The sequence below is a fragment of the Pleurodeles waltl genome, chromosome 6 (assembly GCF_031143425.1).
Source record: "Pleurodeles waltl isolate 20211129_DDA chromosome 6, aPleWal1.hap1.20221129, whole genome shotgun sequence".
NCBI classification, from domain to species: Eukaryota; Metazoa; Chordata; class Amphibia; order Caudata; family Salamandridae; genus Pleurodeles; species Pleurodeles waltl.
This window is the reverse complement of record NC_090445.1, coordinates 401,542,612-401,556,083: the sequence shown is the minus strand read 5'-3', so window position 1 is coordinate 401,556,083 and position 13,472 is coordinate 401,542,612. Positions and strand designations below refer to the sequence as shown.

At 42.2% G+C, this 13,472-nt stretch overlaps 1 protein-coding gene across 4 annotated transcripts in view; it reads left to right on the top strand.

The window, feature by feature from the left end:
* Positions 1–13,472, top strand: part of LOC138299778 (cytosolic phospholipase A2 gamma-like) — a 1,040,695-nt gene that overhangs the window by 90,969 nt on the left and 936,254 nt on the right. For 3 of the 4 annotated variants that reach the window (XM_069238328.1, XM_069238327.1, XM_069238330.1), the window contains exon 2: positions 2,689–2,780. In XM_069238328.1, coding sequence (XP_069094429.1) covers positions 2,754–2,780 — 27 coding nt within the window. In that variant the 5' untranslated portion in view covers positions 2,689–2,753. Of the gene's footprint in view, positions 1–2,684; positions 2,781–13,472 lie in introns of those variants that run through there. The other variant, XM_069238329.1, reaches the window with a different exon arrangement.

Genomic DNA, 13,472 nt, shown 5'->3' with positions numbered 1-13,472 from the left:
CCAGTCTACACCGGTTCAGGGACCCCCAGTCCCTGATCTGGCACGAAACAGGACAAAGAAAAGGGGAGTGACCACTCCCCTGTCCATCACCACCCCAGGGTTGGTGCTCAGAGCTTCTTCGGAGTGTCCCTGGGTTTTGCCATCTTGGTTTCCAAGGTGGTTGGGCACCTGCTGGTCAGTGCCAGCAGGTTACATCAGAGCCCTCACCTGATAGGTGCTTACCTGTGTAGCTGACCAATCCCTCTTTCGGGGCTAGTTAGGTCTCTCCTTTGGTTGTTTCCTCAGATTTGGATTGCAAGACTCCAGCAGGAATCCTTTGCATCCTTTGCTACACTTTCTACTTACGAAACTTCATCTGGACCCTCCAGGAACTCTACAAACTGCAACAAAATTTCTATCTTCAGCTCTTGTCAGCAACTGCAACTGTTTCCCAGTCGTACATCCTCCGAGGACTGCCTGTCTTCAGCCTGCACCAGAAGAATGAAGGAATCTCCCTTGGAGTGAAGGAGTCACTTCCCTGCTTCAGCAGGCACCCCTCTGCAGTGATGACCAGTGGTGTGGGTCCCCTCTCCTGATGAAGTGTGTGGATCTAGCCACACGGGTGGTGGACTGCAGTTGTCACAATGGTCCTAAGGTCCAGCTGTCCAAATTTGGTGGAGGTAAGAGCTTGCCTCCCCAGGCAAGACAGAACCCCAGTGCACTGCATGATTTGCATTTGCCAAGGCTTGTGTGTGACTTTCCACAAAGTTCTTTGTGCACTTCAGAGCACCAGCCTCCAGCACCCCTCCCTACGATGCACAGCTTCCTGAGTGGTTCTCCGGCGGCGTGGGATCCCTTTGCGTCGTGCTGTATGGGCCTCTATTTGAACCTTCTTTGTCCCCGTGCTGTGGGACTCCTGTGTATGCTGCATGGTCTTCTGAGAGCTCTCTGAGTTCTGAGAGCCCGCTCTGTCTCCGTCTCTTGGGTAGAGGCCACCAGGTCCCTCCTGGTCTGGGCAATGCCATTTTCCACTAACCGCGAGCTTTGCATGCGCCAAGGCTTGTTGGCGGAATCCAGCAATGCAAACCAGACTGCAACCATCCATCTGGCGTGGGACATCATCTGCACAAACCAGGAATCCGCATCCGTCTTTCGCATTCCACTATTTTAGTATATGGTTTGTGTTCCCCCTGGGTCCATTGCAACCTATTGTGATTTTCACTATTGGCACTGTTTTCTAACTGTTTGTATAGCTATTTTTGCATTCTAGTGTATATACTGTGTATATTACCTACCTCCTAAGGGAGTATAGTCTTGAAGGATTTTTGGTATTTGTGTCACAGAAGTAAAGTACCTTTATTTTTGTAACACTGCATATTTTCTTTCATGTGTGTGAGTACTGTGTGACTACAGTGGTAGTGCATGAGCTTTGCATGTCTCCTAGATAAGCCTTGGCTGCTCAGCTACAGCTACTCAAAGACAACCTGGACTCTAGACACTGACTTAATTTCACTAGTAAGGGATAACTGGACCTGGTATAAGGTGTAAGTACATTTGGCACCCACTACAAACCAGGCCAGCCTCCTACACTAGGACATTCCATGATGGGGTAACTTATGTAGCTCTCACTAGGTTGTTTTACCCATAATCCCTTGCAACCCTCTAACTTTGCCTAAAACACACATTTTCCTCACATTTTTGTGATGGAAAGTTCTGGACTCTGCAGGGAGCCACAAACGTCTTTCCACCTATTTTTTTTCCTCAGTCTTCTGATAAAAACGGTCTGTTATTTTTTCAATGCAGGGGAGCAGAAATTTAGTTTCCCCTTTTCTGTTTGAAGTTTCTTGTTTTTGTTGTTGGAACATTGGCCCTTTAGCTATTGAGCTGTGGCATGTCTTTTCTGGGTTCACAGCTCTAATGAGATCGTAAAAGCGGGACATCCATGCCTAGTACCCTGAATTGAAAAACTAGTTCTCTGATATCTGTTTTTTTCTTTTTTTTATTTGAACTGAACATAATCACAATAATTTATTCTCTAACACACCACAGGACCATCAACACAAAATACCAAAGCAAGGAACAACACATAGAAAAATCCCCACACATATCTGCAAAGATAGAAATTGCCCACTGATCAGCAATCAAACATTGCATCCCCTTTGTGCCCTTCACTCTGAGGATAGGTGACTCCAGTTTAAATATCAGTCAAAAGAGTGCCCACCACCCAGAAACCATGGGTGGTACTCTATTGGTCCAGAATCTAGCAATACAAAGACAGGCAGTAATAACAGCAATAGTAATTACTGCTTATAGCCTGGGGTTGAAATCCCATTTATATCCCAACATGATTTCTCTAGTGGACATCTGTAAATCACATCCTAGATGGCCAGAAGACAAGTGCACTATGTGCACCCAGAAAGTATTTAGCAGGGGGCAACCAGTGAACTTGTGGGTGATAAATGAGGTGCAAAGACTACCTTTGCACAGCTGACCAGTGTATACTATAGCATGCAGATAGTTTTGTTGAAGTTTGAGACTCACTGAGTAAACCAACCGATTAATGATATCTAAATTGGCAACAATATTGCCTACCTGTGTAGCCTGTCCAAGCATACCACACCACAAAGCAGCAAATATGGGTATGTCATCGCCCCTATCCACTCCCAGAATCCTGTATAACACATTTTTAACTTGTTCTCTTGCCCACAGTGCAATAAAGACACATCAAGATATCGGACTCGTTGGAACAATTGAGGGCAGCCCTACAAGGAAATATGGATTTTAACATCGCAGACCTGGAGGTATGTAAAAAAGACTGCTGCAGAAGATCGTATAGAATCTGTAAAGCAGAAAAAGTGCAAACCTCTTTTTTGCATAAAGAAGCCCCACAATATTTAGCCCTACCAGGACTTAACCACCGTGTCGGAAAGGTGAATAATATGTTACGAATTCCACATAAAGTCATATACAAATAAATAGAAGGGGCAGAGTGTTTGGCACAGATTTCACACCAAGGGCCAGATGTTCGAAGCATTTTTCAAGTCGCTAACAGCGAATCGGGCCGTTTGCGACTTGAAAAATGCTATTTGGGATGTACAAAGCCCAAACTGAGATTCGGTAACTTGTTACTGAATCGCAGTTTGGGTTTTGCGATTCGATATTAGGAAGGGGCGTGACAAGGGCGTCCCTTCCTAATACTGAATCCAGATGCTATGTATGATTGTTTTGTGACCACGAATGCAGTCGCAAAACAATCACAGTTAGCACCAGTTTCAAACTAGTGCTCACCCATTAGCAAACGGGAAGGGGTCCCTTCCCCTTTGTGAATGGCAGCAAAAATATTTTTTATTTTAGATTTTGAAATGCATCTCGTTTTCCTTTAAGGAAAATGGGCTGCATTAACAAAAAAACAAAAAAACTGCTTTATTTAAAAGCAGTCACAGACATGGTGGTCTGCTGTCTGCAGCAGGCCACCATCCCTGTGAGGGCGACCATTCCCAATGGGGTTGCAAATTGCGACCTACCTCATGAATACTCATGAGGTAGGTCATTGTGATCCCATTGGGAATCGCAAACAGTGTCATTGACACTGTTGTACATCAGGTTTTGCGACTCGCAAATTGCGAGTCACTATGACTCGCAATTTGCGAGTCGCAAAACCTGAATTTCGTACATGTGGCCCCAAATTTGAGAAATATCATTAGTGATCTTAAAACAAACTCATTTGAAATAGTTTGGATGAGACCATCTGCAAAAGAAGAACCTAAAGTCTGGCCCCAGAGCCACCTGGTTACCAAAAGCATATGAGTTTGGAGTGTGATTGTTATTGAGAAGCTGTAGTCAGGGTTCAATATAGAGAGCAAATAGCTGAATAGCTGGGCGATAGAGGACAACCCTAGCGAGTACCTCTGCATATGCTGAACAAGGAAAGCTATACCCATCCAAGACTAGCCTTGCCAATGGGTTTCTGTAAAGACTCTTGACTCTAAATACAAATTTTGAACTGAATCCCATGACACCCATAGGCAACCAGAGAAAAACACCTGGTTGAAGGCTTTTTCATCTTATAATAATATCATCTAAACCCTGCTGCTCAGTATATGTGCAACACCAAAAACTGCCACTGCAATGTCACAATGGCTTCTAGTATCTCTGCCCATGACAAAACCATGTTGCTGCAGTAACACTAAGAATTGGATCATAGAAGTAAGCCTAGCTCCTAGCACCTTTGCAATTATTTTGCCGTTTGTGTTAATCAGGGAAATAGGCTGATAAGACCCTCTCTCCTCCAGGGATTTCTCTTTCTTTAGGGAGACTGTTATTTTCGTATAGTTCCAAGACACAGAAACTTTTAAACCAACATTTATGCAAGCCAACAAATCATTGGGGACGGGGTGAAGTAGGGCTCTGAAGGTTTTGTAGAATTCCAGTGGAATTGTATCCTCCTCGGCTGCCTCTAACCCCTCCCCTTGCCCCCTCAAGGATCTAATTGCTGCCTCAACTTCTTGAATAGAAATGTTCCCCTCCAGAGCTTGGCTATGAGGTGAATCGAGATGGGGTAAGCTTGCACCCTGTAAATGCTCATCTGTCTCAGACTGGCTGAATGACAATACATGGCCATAAATCTCTTTATAATAATCACAAAATTGTTTCAAGATAGCTTGAGTGCTATTGTGGAAAATACCTTCTTTGTACCTAATACGTTTAATAGAATTAGAATGCTTTCTTCCCACTATCTAACATGCTAACACTCTCCTAACAGTCTCCCCATATTCATCCTGAAGCTCCATATTAGTCTTATACCTAGCTGCCACCTTTGCCCTATATCTCCTATATGGTATGCAACAATGTTGTAGGTAGATCGATTGCTCATCTGAGCTTTTATCCAAGGCTGCTTTTGGTTGCTATTGCTCCATGTACTGCACTTCCATACGTAAATTATACATTTCATCCTTCTCAGGCTTATTTGATTCGAGAATGAACTGCAGAGTGGTCCCCCTTATGTAAGCCTATCCCAAATGACACGAAGCGATGCTGAACCGATGTTTCCCTTACAAATTCCCTCAGCACACTAGTCATGCATGTTCTTTATTCCAAATTCGAGAGAAGTGGCCGGGGGACGGTGAAGATCCTCCCCTCCCTATCAGTATTAGACAGCTGCAATGTAACCAGCATGGGATTGTGGTCTGATGTAATCGAGGGACACATCTCCATGTCTACACAGTGAATCAATCTCTGTACAATGAAGACCATATACCTTCCAGAGTATTGTAATTGCACTGATGTTAAAACAAAGTCAGTATCTGTTTGCTGTACATTTGAAATGCGGTGGGAAATTAGTTCGTGGCATTCCCTTAACGTATGCAGCCTAACGGTGTAAAACTGTTTCGCTTCATCGTTTGACAAGGAGCAAAATGTTATGAAAGACTGAGCAGCCATAGTTAAATGAAAACTCATTTAGCAGAAGAAATATGCTGGTCAATACATTCGCTCTGTTTTGTCACACTTTGCCCCCACACACCATACTTGACTGCGGCGGGAGTGTGGGTAAGCAGCGGGGCCAAGCACACGTACCTTTGTTTTCAACCAAAGGTTGGTCACATCCTTTTGTGCCAATGTACTGCCTTGGCGACCCCTGAGACTACTCCACAGCTAAAAGTGGGTGTATCTATTTTAACTCAAACACGCAAACCACTGTAATCTATTTATTGTCTGAGTGAGGAAAATGGCTCGGACAACCAAACGTATGTGTTGGGGATCCGCAAGCTTTATCGCCCAGACGCTATTGACCATTACTATTCTGTTATTATTTGTAGTTCTAATACTATTAGTAGTATTTCAGGTATTGATTGATGTTATTTAATAATAGTAACTTTGTGTGTTTGATACACAGCTTTCCACGCCTCAAATAACACTTGTTTGCTGTAGTCCAACACAATGCTATGTAAATTATGGACCCAGAAAAGATAAAAGGCAAAGTCAGCCCTTCAGCCATTCAAACCAAGGACATACTGATTGCAGCAGCAGGTGCCTAATTCTCTGAGCTATTTCGTAGCTATTTAACATAATCCTGAAGACTGCTGTGTGTGGCACTGCTAGTTAATAATGCCATGCAGCAGGTAATGTACGAGACAGGTCATTCTGATTAAATGAGTTTCTGTCAGGGCAGTACTTGCTGATTATACTCCACTGTTACTGGTGGTTAATGGTGCATATGAGGCCGAGAGCCATCAGCAGAGTGAAATCCCAAATATATTAAATAGATTCCTTTCACAATGTGCGCTGCATGTCTACTCCAGTCAATCTTGTAACCAGAGTCTGCGCTTGCTAAAATAGTACCCTGGGCGAGTGACTAAATCACCTATACCTTAGCTGCCTCAAGTTGATGAGGGTGTTGGTGTGTGTCAGCGAGGATGGGAAGGAGAAGGGAGAGCAAAGTTGAAGGCGAACGGGGTATGAGAAGCATCGTCTCTGGCATGATAATGAAGGACCACTTTTACAGTCGAGTCTGACAGAGAAACGCGGATTCGGAGACACAGACAAAGCTGGGGCAAGATGAGAGGGGCGCTGCTGCTTGCATAACCTGAATGCACAGAGGTCTGTGCGTCTCTCAGAAGATTGGCACCCTAGGCCTGCGCCACACTCGCCCAAGCCAAAAACCGGCCTGTTTGTAACCTTTTGTAATGTACAATACGGTTAGAGTGATAAGAACAGTGCTGTACATAAATAAATGCAGACAGGACAACATGTACCTATACACAAGCACAAACCTAACTAGAAAGCAACGCTAGGAAGGCTTCGTGTAAATGTCTTCCTGTAGGGCGAAATCTGAAAAGTAGCACAAGCCAGAGAGCAGGTGCCATGGTTGTCAGTTTTTCACAAGCACACAGAGGACGCTGATCTAGATTAGGTTTTCAAAGTATGGCTAACATAATAACCAGCCTCAGAGGAGGTGTCATATACCTTGGCAATTCTGTAATTGCGGAAGCGCTATCACTGTATTTAGATAACAAAGACAAATTATATTTGCATTTACATATGAGCAAGCATTATTATGTTTATTATATATATTTGTTAAACGCAGATATCACCAAAAAGGTATCATGGCCCCGAAAGCCTTAAATACCAGGGGATGTGTCCAGCTGCGACTGACAAACCAGGAAGAGCATAAACGTTTACTGATGAAAAATCCAAGTGTTTTCAAGGCTTTCCTGAAATTTAAGAGATCTGTTGAGAGTGGAAGAGCTACTGGAAGTTGATTCCAGAGTTAGGTGCCTCTCACTGCAAATGTCTGTCTTGCCTGTCTGGTTTTCATGAAATTGGGGATGCAGATGGGGTTGGCCAAGGAGGATCTTAGACATCTCCTAGGCGCATATTTGTGAAACCAATATTCCAAAGGAACAGAGCGGGTGCCTTGAAGAGCTTTGAAGACAATACGTAAAGATTTAAAAATGATCCTCTTTTTGACTGGTAGCTGGTGTAATTTCTTCAAAGCATCCGAAACAGATGATTTTGTAGGCCGATTTAAGGCCAGTTTGGACGCACCACTTGGACTCCATATATGCTATAAATTAAGAAATCTGGGGCCTCTAGAAGGAGAAAATTGCAGTAGTCAAGCCTGCTCAAAATCACGCTTCTCACAATCAGTGTTTTGGCATAAGATGACAGCATGAGGAGACATTTTTGCAGACCTCAAAAAAGTGAAAAACAAGATCCAGCTATTTTCAGTAGTATATTCTCAGTTTGTTGTCAACAATCACTCCCAGATTGCAAACCGAGTTGGGTGGAGGGGACTCATCTTTTACAGGTAACGGCCAGAAGAGGAACTGTGTTTGCTGAGCAGCACAGAAATTCCATTTTATCGCCATTGAATTTTAGGGAATTCGAGTGGAACCAGGTGGCGATGTCCTTCACGCATTTGTGGAAGATGTTGACTGACGTCTGGTAGTCACTATCTTGTGACAGAATCACCTGGGTATCATCTGCGTAATTGACTAGCCTAAGGTTATGAGATTTGATGAGGGTAACAAGTGATCTCATATAAAGGGCAACCAAATTTGGGTTAAGAGCTGACCCTTGGGGGACACAAGGTTTCATCTCCCCAAAGGCTGATCTAAAATGTGGGAGACCAATAGCCTGGCTGTGCTTGGATAGATAAGAGTGTAGCCATTTTAATGCTATTTTCCCACTCCAGCTTAGACGAGTATCTCTAAGAAGATGTTGTGATTTACTGTTTCGAACATGGGAGATAAATCAAGGAGAATCAGAATTCATGATTGGCCATGATAGAACAAGTATCTGGAGCTCGTCCATAGCGGTGAGTAAGGCAGCCTCAGTTCTATGTCCTGGTCTAAACCCAAACTGCTCTTGCTCTAATAAAGTGTGTTGCTCCAAATAGCAGGAGAGATTTTACTGACATAGAATTCAAGAAGTTTTATGGGAAAAGGCACCAGCAATTTAGGTCTAAAATTGCTGAGGATTGACAAGTCCAAGGAGAGTATTTTCAATATGGGGGAAACAATGACTTTTTCCAGGACTGGGAGAGCATACCAGAGGCTAGCGACTGATTATAGATCTGCTGTAACAGTGGGAAGGAGCCTTCTGCCAAGTTTTTCATGAACGTCGGCGGAAAAGAATCTAAAGGAGATCCTGAGGAAATAGAGATGACTAATGAGAGGAAGCTGTTGCCTGGAATAGCTTTGAAATAATCTAGCTTGGGCCCTGACATGTTCGGTGTGCTCCCTGAGTCAGGTGGAGTATGTGCAGCGTGAGACGAATGTTCCCTAGTAGTACTTTTTACTGCTAGTACTATAACTACAGAGGTGTCATCCAACTGGATGGTCTCTCTAATATCCTCCAAAATATTTTTTTTCCTCAAAGAATAAAGCTAGATTATCACATAATTCTTGAGACAGTATAATGCCCTGTTTCAGACAGTTGCTATTTGACACCTCCCACATGATATAGAAAACTTTTTGTGTATTGCTAAGTGCACTCACAATGGCAGTGGCATAATTATCTGCTTTTTCTTTATTGATCTCCCTTTATAATCATATAACTAGGCTTTTAGCCATACCTTATCCTCCTCTTTACAGGATCTGCTCAATTTCCGTCAAGCTGTCTGCAGACTAATTTCAGCCTTTTTAACGAAGAATTGTACCAGGAAGCAGATGTGCGGTTGTGTTTTCTCATAAGACGCAGAGGAATTTCAGTGTCAAGAAATTCAAGGATTTTTTCCTCCATGAAGTTACAACTTGCTACTATTGATTTATCTGGGTCCAAGGAGATTGATATATTAGATAGCCAAGAGTGAAATGGCGCCCCAAGTTTATGCCATGGCATTCTCATATGCTTGGTGACTGCTGTCTTTGTGGCAGAATTGAATTCTTTGACCAGCACGTGGAAGATTATGAGGGCACGATTAGTCCAGCAGAGGGAGTGGATGTTCTTGACAGAAATCAGTCATTCAGGGGCCATGACAAGATCTAGTGTGTGATCGCCACAATGGGTGGGGCCAGCAACACACTGGCATAGCCCAAAAATATTACACAAGCTATTGAATTCTCTGTATAAGGGGGAAGGGGGTCTGATCTTCTGCCCACTTGTTGAAGTCTCCAAGAGTGAAAAAATAGAGTGGACTAATGCCATATTAGAAATGGTATCTATAAGGGTTTGAAGATGAGAGGCAGAAAGACCAGGAGGATGATAGCATGCATAACATTCCTGTCATTAGGCAACCTTTTTTGGATTGGAGGGAGAAACCTAACACATCTAGGCTAGGGAGTTCATCAGTGGGTAAAGATACCAAATTGCAACAATCTTTAAACATAATTCCAATGTTGCAATGATATTATCAATGATTTTATCGATGATATCATGACTGATAAAATATGAGGGGAATTTATTAACAGTGCCTGCAGAGGACACAAGTAATAGTTACCTTAGTGTAAGAATTATAATTTCTTGAGCTAGCTATAACTGCTGAAGTCTATGGCTTTATGGGTGTAAAATCTGAGCCTAACTATAACACCCCTGTAACCTTTGTTTTTAATGAAAAAAAAATATATATATATACACACACACATATATATATAACTATATATGTGACATATATATAAAACTATATATGAACATATATAAATATATTTGCATCTTACAATACTCATCAAAATCATACCTACCCGATAACGCTTTTTAAAGGCATGCATGGCAAGGGCATGGCATTCAGGGTAAATGCATCTGCATTGTGAAGCCTATGTGGTAAATATGATATGTGATAAAGACTGTAGGGTAAAAGTTGTTTCCCAGATGCTCTAGTTTTGACCTTTCGGGGTGAGCAGTTTGATTAGTGGTATCAACTATGTCTGGGCGTAGAACTCCACTCCACTGGCAGAGTTTGCAGAATTTGGGCAATCCGTGCTACGCGGAGTAGCATGGAGCTCTTGAATTCCATTCTCCAGCATGGAGCAGAATTTGTTTACGCTTGCAAGAATGGGTTTTTGTGCTTTCCGGCAAGCGCAATGATTCTCCTCGGCCGCTAGCAAGTGCATGCAAGACTTCAAGCTCTCTCGCGTTGTTTCCAGCTGCGCCGGCAGCCAAAACGGGTAACTCATGAGTGCAAACTCACTTGTGAAATACATTTACTACTCCAGAGCCACTAAATCTAGTAAAAAATATCTTTTTTGACTAGATTTTCTTCTCTAATGGGCCCTGCAATTTGTTTTTCAGATTGGGAAGCCTTTTTTTTTCAAACAGGAAGGAAGTGTGTCAGAGGCTCCAACTTCCTGTTACTTTCCAGCAGGCTCCTCCCAGTGCTTTGTCCATCTCCTCGTCACTTTTCACTTGGATTTCACGGTGGAAGGATCACTCTCTTTGTCTCCTGGATGTAGCTTTAGATTTAGGGACTTTGTTTTGTGAAATCACACAAGTAAGTTCTAAAACTATTGGATAAGGGTGTTGTTTGTTTGCTTAGGCATGCACCAGTATTTCTTTGTACTTTAATTTGATTTTATAAATGTGGTGCGTGGCCTGGAGTTTAAGTGTGGGCCTAATTATGATTGATTTTGTATTTCATTGATTGTTCACACTTTGTAAAGAAGAATTGTTGCATAACTGAGTACCTTTTCTGCATGTTTGTAACATTTGCAATATTGTTTTAGCATGTGGCATAGATTTCCAAAGGGCCATTTAAGCAAGTCGGCCCAGGCCAGTACTAGTAGTCACCAGGGTAAGAAATGAATGTTTCAGTGGTATATGATTACAAAACTTCATTTAGGGCCGGGATGGCATTGGATGAAATTTAATATGTTTGCTTTTGTTTGCATTTCATTTTTTTTTGCAAAAAGTGTATATATTGTGGAGTGATAATATTTGATGGCATAGGCAGATGTTGTGTGGCTGGCAGCGATTTTGTGCATGCAGCCAGTGTCCCTTTGCTATAGGCTTGCATGTGTTCTTCTTTGTTCTCCTCCCTCCTCATTGTTGTTTGACCATGTGGCTGGCTGCCAGCCATGTTGTCCATCAAGCCAGCGTCCCTTTGCCTTAGGCTTGCATATGTTCTTCTTTGTTTTCCTTGCTCCTTGTTGATGTTGTTTGACCATGTGGCTGAATGACAGCCATTTTGTCCTTCCAGCCAGCGTCCCTTGCCATAAGCTTGCATGTGTTCTTTGTTATCCATGCTTGCATGTATTGTTTGCCATGCTTCCTTGCTCCTTATTGTTGTTCTTTGACCATGTGTCTGGCAGTCATTTAGTGCACTCAGCTAGCATCCATTTGCCATATGCTTGCATGTGTTCTTCTTGCTCCTTGCTGTTGTTGTTGTTTGACCATGTGGCTGGCTGGCAGTAATTTTGCACATGCAGCCAGTGTCCCTTGCCATAGGCTTGCATGTGTTCTTTATTCACCATGGTTCCTCCTTGCTCCTTGTCGTTGTTTGACTATGTGGAGGGCAGCCATTTTATGTATGCAGCCTGCTTCCCTTTGCCTTAGGCTTGCATGTGTTCTTCTTTGTTCTCCTTGCTCCTTGTTGTTGTTGTTTGAGCTGGCAGCCATTTTGTGCATGCAGCCAGTGTCTCTCGCCATAGGCTTGCATGTGTTCTTTAGTCTCCATGCTTCCTCCTTGCTCCTTGTTGTTTGACCATGTGGCTGGATGGCAACCATTTTATTCATCCAGCCAGTGTCCCTTGCCGTAGGCTTGCATGTGTTCTTCGTTCTCCATGCTTCTTTCTTGCTACTTGTTGTTGTTGTTTGACCATGTGGCTGGCAGCATTTTTGTCCATCCAGCCAGTGTCCTTTGCCATAGGCTTGCATGTGATCTTTATTTACCATGCTTCCTCCTTGCTCCTTGTTGTTGTTGTTTGACCACATGGCTGGCTGCCAGACATTCTGTCCATCCAGCCAGTGTTTCTTGCCATAGGCTTGCATGTGTTCCTTGTTATCCATGCTTCTTCCTTGCTCCTTGTTGTTGTTGTTTGAACATGTGGTTGGCTGGCAACCATTGTGTGCGTACACTGTGCAGCCAGTGTGTCTTTGACATAGGCTTACATATAAACATTAATTATTGTTCATCTGTTTTTTTGAGTTTCTATTTTTCTTTTTTCATTGAATTTTTTACATTTTTGTTTTGAATTATATATTTCTTTTAAAATGTGTATGCCATTTTTATTGCATTTTTTAAGATTTATTGACATTTTTATATTTTGGTTTTATTTTTTATAGGTTTTACTTTTTGTATTTTTTTTTATTGACATTTTTATATTTTATTTTTAATTTTAAATTTTTGCAATTTTGATTTTCAAATTTTTTTTTTTAGTTTTATATTTTTTTTTAATGATTTTTTATTTTTGTTTTTCTTTAATTCTGCATTTTGGTTTGATCCTCCATCTATCCACCAAAGAAGCACAGATTCACTACAACATTCAGTTTCTTAGGTGCAATTCCATTTCCTCCAGGACACTCTTGCTGTGAAGCACAGCAGGCAAATCAACAGCATAATTCATTTTGTTAGTGATTATTTAATTTCCCCTGGGCCACTTTGCCGCCTAGGTTATTTTATTTAAAGAGTTATTCCATTTAGCCATGCACCTCTCTCTGACTACCCAAGGTGTCTCCTTAAAAAAGATGGAGATAAAGCAAAGAGCTAGATCTGCCTGTTCTGCTGGCTGATTTGAAATGTAATTTTTTATGGTGTGGTGGTGTGGTTTGCCTCTATTATGTTTATTTAAATACTAGGTATATTACATAAGTAACCAATCTCACTAAGATTGCATTTCTCTGTACTATTTTCAACCTGCTGCAATAATGCCACATTTCACTATCTACATGTTTTTCTTGCTTTGTTGCTTTTAGGTGTACCAGAGAAGACACCCCACATCACCCGCAGTTCTACCAAAGAGAATGCCTCACAGTTACTTCGGTCCACAGGCCCTAAACTCTTTCACTTTTGCATCTTAGTGCCACTGCCAACCTAGAGCTAGATAAGATGGCCCCCAAAA